This window comes from Enhydra lutris, unplaced genomic scaffold, assembly GCF_002288905.1.
Source record: "Enhydra lutris kenyoni isolate GAN:26980312 unplaced genomic scaffold, ASM228890v2 scaffoldscaffold68, whole genome shotgun sequence".
Classification (NCBI taxonomy): domain Eukaryota; kingdom Metazoa; phylum Chordata; class Mammalia; order Carnivora; family Mustelidae; genus Enhydra; species Enhydra lutris.
The window spans coordinates 404,247-420,869 of record NW_019154152.1 but is presented as its reverse complement, the minus strand read 5'-3'; the positions used below and the strand labels follow the sequence as shown (position 1 = coordinate 420,869).

The window sequence follows — 16,623 nt, the reverse complement described above, 5'->3', positions numbered from 1 at the left end:
GCTATTCCATGCAAAGAAGTCAAACTGGACCCAAATACAAATCTTTGGAGACTTTTAAAAAGCAAAATTTAAAGAATAGACAATTACTCTGTGACAAAAACCTAAATAAATAAACAGCCCACAGAGAGCTGCAAAATAATTATCACCCACAAATCAAAATAAATTGATAAAAAAGAGATAATACAGGGGCGCCTGGGTGGCTCAGCCAGTTAAGCATCTGCCTTAGGCTTAGGTCATGATCCCAGGGTTCTGAGATGGCCTGAGCTGGGCTCTCTGCTCAGTAGGGGGCCTGTTTCTCCCTCTCCCTGCGCATCTCTCTCTCTCTCTCTCTCTCTCTCTCTCAAAAAAAAAAATAAACAATCTTTTTTTTTTTTTTTTTTTTTAAAGAGAGATAATACACCTCATAATTTACTTGGCCCTCTAAATCTCACTTACGGCTCTCTTCATGATGGAATTTTCTTAAAAATCCTTTGAAAATTCCAATCTAAAATGGGAGCTTAAGTAAATGAAGGAATCTAATGGACTACTATACAGCTATTAAATACAAGGATTAGGAAGGTCTTAGAGGAACATGGGACTGTTTGCTACAATGTGAAGTGAAGCTGCAGTGCTATAAAACACAGAATGATCAATACTGGGAAAAACATTGTTTCACAGAGAAAAGCTGTATGAAACTCTTTCTGGAGGAAGGAAGGATTTTTGTCATCATATTTGGTAATATAATTCTATCCTTTGATGTTTCTATCTCCACTATAATATTAATAAGATTTGTACTTCAGTCCTCTAGCCATGAGTGATTTTTTCTTAGTTTTTATATATCACTTCTTATTTTAACAATATTAAAAATGAACAAAAATTAAACACATTCACAGGCACCTGGGTGGCTCAGTGGGTTAAGCTGCTGCCTTCGGCTCAGGTCATGATCTCAGGGTCCTAGGATCGAGTCCCGCATTGGGCTCTCTGCCCAGCAGGGAGCCTGCCTCTCTGCCTACTTGTGATCTCTGTCTGTCAGATAAATAAATAAAATCTTTAAAAAAAAACAACACATTCACAATTCTTTTTTTTTTTTTTTTTTTTAAGATTTTTACCATCCATTTGACAGAGAGACAGTGAGAGCAGGAACACAAGCAGGGGGACTGGGAGAGGGAAAAGCAGGCTTCCTGCTGAGCCCAGAGCCCGATGTGGGGCTTGATCCCATAACCTCAGGACCACGACCCGAAGCCAAGGCAGATGCCCAACTGACTGAGCCACCCAGGTGCCCCCGCATTCACAATTCTACCACAGAAAGATTTTTTTAAATGAAGGCAAAGTGAAGATTTTTTTCATACAAATGAAAGCTGACAGAATTCGTTATGAACAGTCATGAATTATAAGAATGATCAAGTTCTTTAGGCAGAAAGAATCACTTGGAAATCTGAATTTACACAAAAGAATGAAAATGAAAAGCCCCATAAATGGCAAATATGTGGGTAGATACAAGACTGTTTTCTCATTAAAAAATATATATATATATATATATATATATATTTTTTTTTTTTTAAAGCTGGCTTCCCCTCTCTCTCTCTCTGCCTACTTGTGATTTCTCTGTCAAATTAAAAAATAAAATCCAAAAATAAAAAATAAAAAAGAATATTGACTATTTACAACAGATGAATACGTAAACAAAAACAGCACATTTACAAGCTTAAAAAGGAAAGAAATTCTGACACATGCTACTATATGGATGAACTTTTTTCTTAAAAGAGTTTTCTTTATTTGACAGAGAGAGTGAACGATCACAAGTAGGTAGAGAGAGGGGGGAAGCAGGCTCCCAGCTGAGCAGAGAACCCAATGTGGGACTCCATCCCAGGACCCTGAGATCATGACCTGAGCTGAAGACATAGGCTTAACCCACTGAGCCACCCAGGCGCCCCATATATGGATGAACTTTGAAAACATTATGCTAAGCAAAATAAACCAGTTGTGAAGGACAAATTTTTATGATTCTACTTATATGAGGTATGTAGAATAGGCAAATTCATACAGGCAGAAGGCAGAATGGTGGTTGCCAGGGACTGGTGAGGAGGACTGTGAGAGGATTATTGTTTACTAGGTACAGTTTCAATTTGGGATAATGAAGTTCTGAAGATGGATGATGGTAATGGCTGTGCAACAATATGAATGTACTTAATGTCACTGAGCGGCACTTTTAAAAATGGTTAAAATGGTAAACTTTACATTATGTATATTTTACTGTAAAGAAAAAAAAATGCCAAAAAAGGTCACCCAGAAAGGTACTTGAACTTCATCCTATTCCCACCTCTCGACTTCTTACAACTAATTATGGCCCCCTTCATACTCAAGCCCAGCCATATACTAGATAAATAAGAAATGTAAAAAAATATAAAAATAAAATAAATGATGCATATATATGTATACAAATACACACACACAAATAATTCTTAACTGTTTAAAGCAAAAATAATAGCAATGCATGTTAGGGCTGATAGCATGACAGAAATAAAAGGCAGGAAAACAGCACAAAAGGTTGGGGGAAATGGATTACTGTCAATGAGTGTACAGTCAGAATGGGTCAGAAGCTATGATGAAGGCATAAACTGTAGAAATGAAAACACATTTAAAAGACATTTCTGGGATAAAACAATGACTCTTTGGATGAAAATGCTTGAGAGAGAGGTCTTTCCTTCTCTGGGCCTTGACTGGTGCTAGCAAGCAAATGACTGACTTCATAAGCCCTTATATCTCTTCCACTGGACTAATCACAAGGTAACATGATTGTATTAGTTTGTCAATTTTACAATAACATTATATTACTATGTCCATTTCCCCCATTACCATAAGCTCTTTAATGATAAGAACTTCAGCATTCACTTTTTTTTTTTTTTTTTAATTTGACAGACAGAGATCACAAGTAGGCAGAGAGGCAGGCAGAGAGAGAGGAGGAAGCAGGCTCCCCACTGAGCAGAGAGCCTGATGTGAGGCTCGATCCCAGGACCCCGGGATCATGACCCGAGCCGAAGGCAGAGGCTTTAACCCACTGAGCCACCCAGGTGCCCCTCAGCATTCACTTTTAGGTCCTTCACTGTCCGATGCATATGGTAGGCACTCAACATTTGCTGGGTAAATGAAGGATAAATGAACTTACATTTTGCTTTTTCTTCTCCTGAACCAAAGCTACATAGCGCAAGGCAATCTTGGTCAGAGTTGTGGCAAGGGAGGCAGCAACAAAGAAATCTCCATCCAAAAGGAAGCCTCGCAGGGGAGGTCTGCAAAGCAATCAAAGAAAATGAAATCCAATCATTTCTTAAGCAGCATACAGCTTTTGCAAAAATGATTCAAATAAGCCTATTTAACATTCTCACTGCTACCCTTCAGTGAAGAGGATCTCAATTAGCTCCCTCTTTAGCTTTTAGAAGGAAAATATAATGGAAAACAGAAAAAGGAAAATATACACGGTTTTACAACTTATCTTCAAAAGAACTAGAGCCAAGTCAATATGGAAAGAGAAAATGATTTCAAGTCTATGCACTAGAGCCAAAGAGCTACATTCAAATTCCAGCTTATCTATTTATTCTGTCCCTATGGTTAAATTACAAACCTTCCTAAGCCTCAGATTCCTCTTCTGTAAAATGGGGATAATAATAAACTGTATCTCAATGAGTTGCTAAAGATTACAAGGGACAAACTACTTAGTACAATGCCTAGCATATAGTAAGCAACGATTAAAATTTTAGGCATTATTTTTACCGTGTTCATTATAATACTGGAGAGCAAAATAAGGCAAAAAAATTTTAAATTTTATTCCATTAGGTGGAAAATCTTCAAAATATGTTTCCCAAGCACTAACACAGGCAACAAAATTCAGTTACCTCCACTTAGCATTTTCTTTAAATCTTCTTTTTAGGATTGTATTTACTTATTTGAGAGAGAGAATGCATGCACTAACAGGGAGAGGGACAGAGGGAGAGAGAGAGGCAGACTCCCCACTGACTGGAGAGCCTGATGTGGGGCTCGATCCCAGGATCCTGAGCCAAAATCAGATGCTCAACTGACTGAGCCACCCAGGTGCTGCTCCACTTAGCAATTTCTATATGAGTAATATAATTTTAAATAGAATAGTTATTTCAATGAAAACAGTTTTAGGAAGCAGAGGAGTAAAACCATCAATGCAATTCCTGAGAGAAATTAAACCTCCTTTCAAGTATCTTAAATGCCAAAGATTTCCAAAAAGCAAATAAGAGGAAAAAAAATCACTTGACTGTACTATGCTCAGGAGTAATAGTTTAAAAAGTATAGATGGTAGGGCACAGGTGCTGCAGATTACCTTTCTTCCTCTTTCTTCGTGGGTCGAGAACTGCTAAGTGCACTCTGAGTTGCATAGGTGCCCATCTCAGTTACCAACTTCTGAACCGGCCCCACAGATATTTCCTCTTCAGGTTTTAATTCGCCAGCTTCTTTCTTTATTTCTGACTCTACAATTGGGATCTAAAAATCAATTGGAAACATCAATCTAGTAATAATATCAATAGGAAGCAAAATCATATTTAAATATTCAATCATTTCTATGGAGAAGGCAATTCCCCCAAGGGGATTTTTGCAACTCTGCATTCAATCTTTCCTTCCCAAGGAAAGAAATTTTTCTTTTTTTCCTAAGTGAAATTTTTTTTTCCTTTTCTTCCTAAGTGAAAAACCTCAAGCCGAGTCAGGTTAAGAAATTTATATCCAAGGTTCTGGAGTTAATTAATGGTGGAAACAAGACTGTAACCCAGGTCTCCTCACAAACACTGTTCTTCCTATTCTACCATATGGTTATTTGGATGAGGAAACACTGCCAGTTTTAGTACGTTAATAGTCTAATGTTAGCATGGTTCTTGTAATACTCGCATTCTCCTTTCAGAATACACAGGTTAACACAGAGTTTTAAAAGTCTTTCCTTTTTTTACACAAATAATCTTTTCTTCAAACAGAATCTTACCTGAAAGGGTAAATAAGACAGACAATAGAACAGGTGTTATGGCTCCATGCAGGGAGAGGGACGCCCCTAATACCCCACAGCCTCTAAGCTTTATCTGGGTAATTAAAACACATTTTTTAGTGTTTTTAACTCCAACACTACTAAATAAAAATACAAAAGCAAACCACCACATAAAAGTCAGATTTACTAAAGTAAAAATCACCATATACAGTAGCATTTACTGAAGTAAAACATACCTCTCCAAGGGACCTGCGGACCTCAGTCATCACACTCTGAATGTCTTCCTTGGTACTACAGTATTCTCCCAGGATCCACAATGCTCCTCGGTAAATCCTAAGGGAAGAACAAGTTCTGAAACACTGACATTGCTAACAAATCTTAACCAACTGAGCCACCCAGGCGTCCCCATTGCTAACAAATCTTAAAGGAGAGATCTTTCTCTGTGAATTTAAGCTCAAGCAGAAAACAAGATTCTGCAGTTCCAAGGGACTATGGATGAAATTTTAAGAAGGAATGTAACAAAGACACTAGGTTTGATTCTCTCCAGAAATCACAAGCTTCAAAAGGAAAGTAAGTATTCTCACCATTATTATTAGGAACACCTTAAAATTGGTAAACTCATTAGTAAAAATAACAAAATATCTCCCAGAAAGGTGTTATCCTCCATTTAGGACAGAGTTAAGGTAACTTTTATCATTTACTATTATAAAAAATACATAACTTTGATGTAAAAAGTAATTCACTTTTTATTTGTAGTCACCGAAAAGAAAAGGCAAGATGCTAAACAGAATCATGGATAAGGAAGGAGTGCAAAGGATCAGTAATTAAAACACTCCAGAAACATAAAGCAAGCAACAATTCTCTAGTTGAGTGTTAAACTGAATAAAGTCTTCAGTTACCTTTTCCTTAAGATTATCATTAAATTTATTCAAGAGAACATTTTAGAAACTAAAGTTCTGAGAGATGATAGCCATTAAAGGCAAAACTTTGGTATGGTTTTTTTTTTCCTCACAAAGGAAGCAAATCTTTCTCACTTTTATAAATATCAAAACATTTTATCATAAAAACAATTTTACAGTGGACCTTTCTTTTCTATCCAACATGGATAGAATGCAAGTCTAGTATACTCTATTCATCAGATGCTTTAAATGAAGTAAACTTGGATGCAACAGTCCTTTCTCATTAGCAAAGGCTATTTAAGGGAAATGCATTATGTCAGATTTAGTCCGCATTTTCAATCCCTCACTTTAATAAATACTAATGGGGGATATAAACAATGATATTCCAAAAGTGATAAACTTTAAAAATATGTTCCTTAGTCACTTGATGATTCACCATGTTTTAGAGGAAATAAGGGCAGAGAAACCTAGCTAAATCACACTTACAAAAGCAAATTTTTGTGCACAGATTATGGATTTACTGAGGGTGGCATGAGGGGATGTCTATTGTGATACTTATATTGACTTGAGTATCTTGATTCATTTCTTCTCCCTTACATTTTCAATCCACTGACCCTTTAAAGATAGAAACTGGTAAACTGCTTACTTGACCTTACATTTAAATAGACTTTAAACCTACTTGACAGATTTAATAGCATGAAAGACTTCAAGCATCTTCTCAACAATAAGCATTCTCAGGTTATCAAAGCGCTGAATGGCTTCACGAACAAACTCCAAGACATCAGCAGCTGCTGCTTCATTATTGTCACTGAGAAATTCCATTAACTGAAAGGGAAAAAAAAGAACAAGATACAGGTCAGATAATTTTTTAAAAAGATTTATTTATTTATTTGAGAGAGAGTGAGGGACATGTGCACACAAGTCAGGGGAAGAGCAGAGGAAGAGGGAGAGAAAGAATCTCAAGCAGACCCCACATTGAGCACTGAGTCCTCACAGGACTCAATCTTAGGACCCTAAGATCATGACCTGAGCTGAAATCAAGAGTCAGACATCTAACTGACTGAGCCATCCAGGCACCCCATAAGTTATATAATTTTCAGAAAGAAAATTATCTAAGTTCTAAGAAGTAAACAACTTTACTAAGAATATAATAATTTTAAAACATATAACAAAATGTAAGTTGAGAAACACGCACTACTGTGTAAAGGAAGTCACAATGTCTTTTCTGGGTTTTGTGCAGCCAATTTTACAACAAAAAAACTCACTATAAAACAAAAGCTGGAAATACACAACTCAAATAAATTAATTGGATTCTTCTAAGTTGTAACTAAAAGTAAAATCATTTCAGAGAAAATGTGGGGTTCAAAGACAAAATTTCAAATTACAATAACATATCTCATCTATCTAACAGTGGTAGAAGCCAATGATTCTAAGTATATATATTATTCCTATAACAAAAATCCTTCAACTTTAAAGAGGTACAACTATTTGAAAGAAATACTTGTTTGTGCTACTGAATGATATCTATACACAGCATAATTTTACCATAGGTAACTATAACAAACATCAGTTATAATAATATGCGGAGGTATTTTTGTCGTTATATTTTTGTGTTTACTTTTTTGATGAAGATGTAAGAGAAAGAAGTCAGACTCTTTATCCTTCTGAGCTTAAGGGTGAACAGAAAGATCACTTCTGACCCCAAGATTTAGTGATTCTACTAGATAGTTTAACTGCTAAATAACTAAAACTTTATACCCCTTCAGAGAATTTCAAAATTAAAGTCATCAGAATTACATACCACAGGAATAACATTTGCAGCCATATCTGGAAATCGGACAGAACAGGAATGCAATGTTCTCACAAGGAGTTGTCTGTATTTGTCAGTATCTTCATGCTCAGACACATTATTTGTTTTAATCACTTCCTTCTTCAAAACAATAACCAACTAGAGAACAAAGTAAAAATAAGTGGGAATTATACCATGTTTGGCCTGACAGCTTACAACAGTGCTGTCAGAGTTTTGTTTTACCTCTTCAACATTCCTAGAAGAGACGAGATCCAGTGCTAACTGCAGAGTTTTCTTGCGTACTTCTAAGTCTGGTGTGCTCAGTACTCTCAGGATGTCCATAACCAGATCCTGAGAAAGAACAAGAAATCCAGAATTAACAGCAACATTAAGAGAAAAAAATCTTAACCACAGAATGGAGGGTTCTCACCATTATCACCTTACTTCTTCATCAATAATAAAATCACTGGTAGTGGAAAAACCAGATATTTTGGGTTTCCTGATATAATGCAGTATGAAGTATATATCACATATAATGCATTCAAACTGCAAATCTTTACTGTGACTCTATTAAGCTTTAGATCAAACTCATAGTTTATAGAAAATTCAGAAGTTAGAGAAACAAACTAAATGACACAACCAAAAAGTAATCAGATGTATCTTCAAGGAGTGGCCTCTTACAGGACAATTGGTCTGGTCTCTTCAACAAGCCCATATCATGAAAAAAATTACTGCTCCAATTGAAACATCAAGGACATAGCCAGGTAAGATATATGGTCATGACTGGACAAACCAAACAAATGGGGTATTTCAGGGACACTTGGGGAAATCTGACTTTGGAGTTGGTACTGGATTATATTAAGAAACTATTAATTTCGGAGCGCCTGGGTGGCTCAGTTGGTTGAGTGACTGCCTTCGGCTCAGGTCATGATCATGGAGTCCCAGGACCGAGTCCCATATCAGGCTCCCTGAACGGCAGGGAGTCTGCATCTCCCGCTGACTTCTCTCATGCCCTCTCTCTCTCAAATAAATAAATAAAATCTTTAAAAAAAAGAAAGAAACTAGGGGCGCCTGGGTGGCTCAGTGGGTTAAAGTCTCTACCTTCGGCTCAGGTCATGATCCCAGGGTCCTGGGATCAAGCCCCACGTCGGGCTCTCTGCTCCGTGGGGAGCCTGCTTCCTCCTCTCTCTCTCTCTCTGCCTGCCTCTCTGTCTACTTGTGGTCTCTGTCTGTCAAATAAATAAATAAAAATCTTTAAAAATAAAAAATAATTTTAAAAAAGAAACTATTAATTTCATTAAGTGAGATGTTATTTTCACTCTGCAGGAAAATGTAATGTTTTACTGGCACATATTTTAAAAAACACTATGGCAGATAAAGATTTTAAAATACAGCAAAACTAATTTACAAGTGATTTTACTTAAAATTTTATTTTAAAAAAATTCACTGATAAAAAGTTCTAAAAACCGGGGTGCCTGGGCAGCTCAGTGGGTTAAACCCTCTGACTTCAGCTTGGGTCATGGTCCCGGGGTCCTGGGATCGAGCCCCACATCAGGCTTTCTGCTTAGCAAGGAGCCTGCTTCCTCTTCCCTCTCTCTCTCTGCCTGCCTCTCTGCCTACTTGTAATCTCTGTCTGTCAAATAAATAAATAAAATCTTTAAAAAAAAAAAAGTTCTAAAAACCAATATTTATATAACTTTCACTTACACTCACCAGTTGTTAATATTTTGTCATATAGACTTTTTTTAAAAAGATTTTATTTATTTATTTATTTGTCAGAGACAGAGAGAGAGAAAGAACACAAGCAGAGAAAGGGAGAAGCAGACTCCCTACTGAGCAAGGAGCCAGATTCGGGACTAGATCCCAGTACCGTGGGATCATGACCTGAGCCGAAGGCAGACGCTTAAGCAACTGAGCCACCCAGGTGTCCCTGCCATGTATGCTTTATCCCACTCTCCTAACACCTAAATAATTTAGTGTACACCTCCCAAGAATAAGAATAAACTCTCCTATAACCACAATTATCATATCCAGAGGACACTGGTAACAATATTACATAATATACAGTCTATAATTCTCATTTCTCCAACTGTCCCAATGAATGTCCTGTATAGCAAATTTTTTGTTGCTGCTCTGATCCAGAATAACATTGAATTTAGCTGTCATGGGCCTTTATTTTTATAACAATCATCATTCTCACAGATTAAATAGGTATGCTGATAATTCCATAGACTTATCTTTTATTCTCAGTTGGCTTATTTTTCAAAAACTATAAATTATATTCAAATTAAAATGAATATATCTCTATTGTTAAGAATACCAAATGCAGTACAAATAGAAAAGATATCACATATTAATTCATGTCAGAAATATTTTTCATGGCAAATTCTCTAAAAGGCTATGCTGATTCAAGAGTACACCATAGCTGATCAAAATTTAAACTACCCAGTCTCCAAGAATTTAAGTTAACCAAGATATCAAGGCTTGAGTGTTACCTCAATTTGAGAAAGATTTTATCTAGGACTTCTCTCTTTCAGATAACAGTTACCTGTAGTACTCGTTCATGAGCAGGATGCTCTTTTAATTCTATCAATCGATCCAGAACTATGAGCTTTACATTGTTGTCACTCTCCTTAATTATTAAATCAATGTAACACTGAGCAGCAGCCTATATAAAAAAAGGAAACACATTTTAGGAACACATTAATCCATCTTAAACACAGACCCTGAAAATAAGAAGAAAAAAAATAAACGCTTCCAAAGAAGCCAAAATACATTAACTACTCCTGCACTAAAAGTTTATGCATTTTCCCCAAAGGAATGTGTCCCTCTGTTCCCTAAATTCTAATAAATCTCATTATTTTCAAGTTTAAAAAAGTTAAGAAGAATCACAAGTTGAAAGAATGAAACGGGGTGGCTATAGACAGAAATACTTACAGTCAAAAATTAAGGGTTGAAGCTAAGGAACAAGGCAGAAAAAAGCAGACGGGATATCCCCCAAAATATAGCTATTGAGTATCTTTGAGTTTAGGTGCAAAGTCTAAATTTTCTGCATTATGGTACAGAAAAATCAGGACCACAAAGTCTAACCCTGACTTAGTAAAAGCATTAGACAAAGGAGCAAACCTGAAAGAGCTCCCAACAGCCAAAGCTAGAACAGTATGATAAATGAAACAAGTAACGATAATGATTATAATATACAGAATAAAACAGCCATACTGATACGAAGAATGAAAGAAGGGCGGGTGGTAAAGGGACAGCTCTTCTTGCAGGACTCCAGTTAATAAATGTATAATGAGGGAAATAGAAAGTCATTATTAGAATAACACATCAATAACTGCTGTACAGAAATGCTAAAATTAGTTGGTAAAAGTTTGAGGAGAAATAAGATACCTGCAGTTTCAAAGTACCTTACTACGTTATTTATTGATTACAAAAGGAAAAATCCTAACTCAACAGTGGAGAAATCTGGTAGGCATCATCTTAACCCACTGATCAAGGTTAACATCACTGATAGTATTCCAACATCATGTATACTCTGTGATATATTACATTGAGAAAGGTTCATCACTTCCATAGTATGCTTCCCCAAAATGCATAACCTCAGTCTATCTGTCAGAAAACATTAGACAAACTCAAATTGAGGGACATTTTACAAACAAACTGCCCTAGTATTCTTCCAAAGTGTTACGGTCATGAAAAATAAGAAAAGGCTTGAGAAAGTGGCACAGATTGGAGGAAACTAACACATGACAACTAACATAAAATGTGGGATCCTCGACTGAATCCTGGTACAAAAAAAGGAGATTAGTGATAAAATCGGTGGAATTCAAGTAACATCTATAGTTTAGTTAACAATATTTGTTCCAGTAGTAATTCCTTAATTTTGACAATTACACAATTGCTATGAAGACACAAACATTATGGGAAGCTGGTGAAGGATAATGAGAAGTTTGTCCTATTTTTACACCTTTTGCTGTTCTGTAAGTCTAAAATTATTTCAAAATAAAGTTAAACAATTTTTTCTAAGTACTGGCAGGTAAAGCAATCAAGTCTCCTAGTTATACAAGCTGGCTTTAAAGAACTATTCATTCTCTGACTATATTAAGGGTTCCTCATGCAGTCTTGATACAATATATTAAAGAGAAAGCTAACATTCCATTATTGAAAATAGGCACTGTAAACTTTTTTTAATATCCATCATGTAGGATCCAAAATTCATTTTCCCAGATACAGGTTTTAACATAATTATTGCATGGGGAGAGATCTTAACATACCAGTATCATTCTCCAGAAACTAGAAATATTAGTATTCTCTGTGTCTCTTTCTCCCCACATATACGTATGAAAGCAAGAAAGAAGAAAGATTGGACTATGTAAGGAATCCAATAATTTCACAATGTTCATAAACTGTTATTTCTGTGCCACCTAATGCCATGTAATCACAGAGTAAACTGCAATGCCACTAAGTCATTAAGCACTGGGGTTTAATGTTTCTTTACTTAAATGTGTCTTAAATGACACTTAAATGTGTCTTTTTAGGTGTCTGACTCCTGGTTTCGGCTCAGGTCGTGATACTGGGGTCCTGGGCTGCACACTTCCCGCAGGGTCTGCTTGAGATTCTCTCTCTCTCTCTCTCTGCCTCTCCCCTCCCCTGCATTCTCTCTCACTCTCTCTCAAGTGAATAAATAAATCTTTTTAAAAAGAGAACAAAATAATAAAAAAATAAATAAATCTCGAGTGCTAAAACAGCATATCTATCATCTCACGGGCACCAAAAGAAATAAGCAGTACCTTGATTGCAGTGGGTGCACTGGAGAGTGTCACTAATGTTCCGGCAGCTTCGTATTTTACAGCTGGGCTAGATGACTGTAACAAGTTATAGATGCAGCGAATGAAACGAGCCCTTTCTGATGGATTAGCATGACAGACCTGGAGAAGAAAATATTTAGGTTTCAACTGACTCCAGGGACACTTGCTTTCAAACAGATCTACAGATCTTTTTTTTTTTTATAGATGTCAGCTTAGATGCTAGTTTTCTTAATTTGAAAGCAAAGAACAATAAGTGCATCTGAAGATACCAGCCAACAGGAGATAAGACACTATGACTAGTAATTTCAGGAAGAAATAGGTTTTACTTTGGACAACTGTTACAGCTACTCACTCACTCATTTATTCAATCACAATTAATATTCTCACTCTTTCACAAAAAATTTCCAATAGTTTATAATAAAAGATATGCATACTATACACAACTGAAATAGAACAAGAAAATGTAAAGTAATAAAATCAATGACGAAGAGCATTAATGTGGGTACTGTGATAGGATATTAAATTTGGTCCTAAAATTTTATTCTGGATGTCAGGTCAAAAAGGGAAACATGATGGATACCAACCTCAATAGCTGATAAAAGGAAAATACCTGTTCTTAAAGCCAAGAAAGATAACCCCTTTGTCAAGTACTACTACTTATTTATTTGGAATGATATTCCAAATCCACTCCACTCCACTGTGGAGACAACTAGAATTCCCTATGCTATCCTAAATATATATATATATATATTTTTTTTTTAAAGATATTATTTATTTATTTGACAGAGATCACAAGTAGGCAGAGAGGTAGACACAGAGAGAGAGGGGGGAAGCAGGCTCCCCGCTGAGCAGAGAGCCTGATGCGGGGCTCGATCCCAGGACCCGGAGATCATGACCTAAGCTGAAGGCAGAGGCGTAACCCACTGAGCCACCCAGGCGCCCCTATCCTAAATATATTTTAATACCTTTACCTATGAAGCAAATATTCCTTATTCTTTTTTTTCTGAAGTTGGTTTTTATGTCAGATTTTCCTCTAACATATATACAGTCAAATCTCTTTTATTCAGGCATGACTCAAAAGCTATTTCCTCTTGGGGCGCCTGGGTGGCTCAGTGGGTTGAGCCTCTGCCTTGGGCCTGGGTCATGGTATCAGGGTCCTGGGATCGAGCCCTGCGTCGGGCTCCCTGCTCAGCGGCGAGCCTGCTTCCCCCTCTCTCTCTGCCTGCCTCTCTGCCTACTTGTGATCTCTGTCTGTCAAATAAATAAATAAAACCTTAAAAAAAAAAAAAGCTATTTCCTCTTACTGTAACGTGGACTCTGCTAGACAAAAAAGTCCAGGAATAGCAGAGAATCCCTACTTTGGAGAGCCTCAGCAGCATGTCTAAACCACACAATGAATTAAAAGGAACCATACATTTACAGATCTGGTTTCATCTTAAATGCCAAATCCAAATGACTGGTTCCTTGTGTTGAAAGGGGCCCTTTTCTTTCAGAATCAAAGACAGCTGTAATTAGCAGTGTCTGCTGTGGGTACTTTGTCAATATTACCCTATTTAGTAAAGTCATTCCTGTTGTATATTTTTGTTGGCTTCCAATGTTATCAATACCAAAACAGGATGTTATTTACCTTTCATCAGAACATTAAGATGCAATCAATTCTTTCAAAGAATGTATCAAATTTAAATGTTGCCCAAAAAACACTTCATTTTAAAAACCAAATCTCATCTAGTTTTAGACTTCCTATTGGTCAATGGCTGACAATGTCATACTGACATATTTAAAGTCTATTTTCTTTTACACACATGGAACACAGAAAGTATTTGTTTGTTTATTTATTTATTTATTTATTTATTTATTTATTTATTTATTTTTTGAAACACAGAAAGTATTTAAAGCTTTTCTCCTTTGTTTATAACATTTCCAAAGTAGTCTGGTGTGTACTCAAGAAAAGATTTTGAATTTTTTTCCAAAGCCTGATTCATAACCTACTCAGTTACTGAACAGTGCATAATGATTTCTCTGCCGCTATATTGGGTCAAGCCATGAGTTTTTAACAGAATTCTTTAAGGAGGTTTAGAAAAATTGAAGTGCTTGAAAAACATAATAAACCAAAGGAAAGGAAAACAAAAAACAAAAGGAAAAAAAAAGCTTTCATAGACTATGTTTTAAAATATTTCTGGGGGCGCCTGGGTGGCTCAGTCATTAAGCATTTGCCTTCAGCTCAGGTCCTGATCCCAGGGCCCTGGGATCGGCCCACATCTGGCTCCCTGCTCAGCAGGAAGCCTGTTTCTCCTCCTCCCACTCCCCCTGCTTGTGTTCCCTCTCTCACTGTGTCTCCCTCTGTCAAAAAAATTAATAAAATCTTTTAAAAAATAAATATTTCTGCTATTAAAACATTATCCTAGCAATTGAGCAACATTCCAGAAAAAGACAATTTAACATTGTCTTAAACTCTTAAAGTGTATTTTACCCATTTTAGTCTTACCTTATAAATGAGTTCAACAATCACCAATTGAAGAATGTCTCCAAATGTTTGAACTTGATCAATGCAAGTACTTAGATAATCCAAAGCTCGATCCTAACAAAATAAAAATATATTTATCAAATTCCACCTCATTCAATAAATGGACACAGAGTACCCCTACAATCAAAACAAACCAGCTATTTAGGATCATGGTTTTTCCTGCTTCTAAGATTTATAGAAAAATCTCAATGATGCTTATATACTGAATGCTGACAAAGAAAACTATGACCTCAACAATATCTCTACAGCAAAAGTATCAGGAAATTTTACTGAACTTTTTCTAATTATGCTCCCCATGTAGGTAAAGAGCACAACACCAAATATATAGGTCAATAAAACCAACTGTACAAGAGGACAAAATATCCTGGCCCAAACAAGCAGCTTTCTAATAATCTTGTTCCACAAAGATAAAATGACAGCATCTAGATTTCAGAGAAATGGACAGATTCCATATTTTTCAGTCTTCATGCATATTACTTCCCACATTTTGAGAATACTGGACAGCAAAAATTCCAAGATTAGATGCCACCAAAGTACGCAGTCACTGCTGATCCATACACTTTAAGCACCAGCAGAGCCAGATGTAGAGTTGACACCAACTTAGGAAATTTGAAGAGCCTAGTAAGGATACTCACATACAATGAAGACAACGCTTCTTTCACAGACATGGCTCAGGGTGAACCCTATATAAAGCTAATACTTTTCTCTATTAAACAATTTTAGATATATACCAACATAAGGAAAAACTGGTTTAAACCCCAAAACAGAGTGCTACAAAATACGGCCATAATAATTTCATTCTGGAAAAACCGCCAAGTGGCTATTATTATATACCTCTCAGACGTTTAAAATATTAAGTAGTTACATAAGCAATTGTCTGGAGAAAGATTAAGAAAATACTATTTTATACAAATTAAGTTCAAAAATCTAAAAAAACCCAAAATACACAGTTGTTCTATAAACAAAATCACTGACTAAAAACTTGATTAGGTCTATGTAAATACTTTTAATTCTCATTTGAATACAGTCCTAAAAGTATTTTTTAGAAAGTTCATCACCTGATCTGCATGAATTAGCATCATAAATGCATTCCTTTTGCAACTTGCATCCTTCTCATTCACCAGAAAATCATGTATCAGTTCAGGAGCATCAGGAATAAGATGTTCAAAATTCCTTAAAATAAAACAGGTAATAATCATATTTAATAAAAACCTATTTGTTATTTTAGTAACTCCCTGGACACCTATAAAATTAATCTTTATCAAGCTTACATCTTCATTTATTATCAAATTAAGCATTAAGCATCAGCCTTCAGCTCAGGTCACGATCCCAGGGTCCTGGGATGGAGCCCTGCATCATCGCATTGGGCTCCCTGCTCGGTGGGTGGCCTGTTTCTCCCTCTCCCACTCCCCCTGCTTGTGTTCCCTCTCTTGCTATCTCTCTGTCAAATAAATAAATAAAATAAAATAAAATAAAAATTATCAAATTATGTGTTTTCTAGTTTAATAAAGAAAAAGCTGACTTCTTCCACATGCTATCTTTCACTGGAATATCTCTAGTAGTTGTTTTTCATATACTTTAGGAATACAATAGCAATGTTCATGATGACAATCTCAAGGTACTGA

The 16,623-nt window shown here is 36.1% G+C and overlaps 1 protein-coding gene across 2 annotated transcripts in view; it reads right to left on the bottom strand.

Annotated features, from left to right (window-relative positions):
• The window catches only part of LOC111159503 (coatomer protein complex subunit beta 1), a 38,219-nt gene that overhangs the window by 14,674 nt on the left and 6,922 nt on the right, over positions 1-16,623 (bottom strand). The window contains exons 5-14 of one of the 2 annotated variants that reach the window (XM_022522024.1): positions 16,057-16,171; positions 14,960-15,052; positions 12,457-12,594; positions 10,212-10,331; positions 7,907-8,014; positions 7,676-7,822; positions 6,554-6,699; positions 5,212-5,308; positions 4,325-4,485; positions 3,146-3,266 (exon numbers count right to left, since the gene is read on the bottom strand). In XM_022522024.1, the coding sequence (XP_022377732.1) occupies positions 3,146-3,266; positions 4,325-4,485; positions 5,212-5,308; positions 6,554-6,699; positions 7,676-7,822; positions 7,907-8,014; positions 10,212-10,331; positions 12,457-12,594; positions 14,960-15,052; positions 16,057-16,171 (1,246 nt within the window). The remainder of the gene's footprint in view (positions 1-3,145; positions 3,267-4,324; positions 4,486-5,211; positions 5,309-6,553; positions 6,700-7,675; positions 7,823-7,906; positions 8,015-10,211; positions 10,332-12,456; positions 12,595-14,959; positions 15,053-16,056; positions 16,172-16,623) is intronic. The other variant, XM_022522025.1, reaches the window with a different exon arrangement.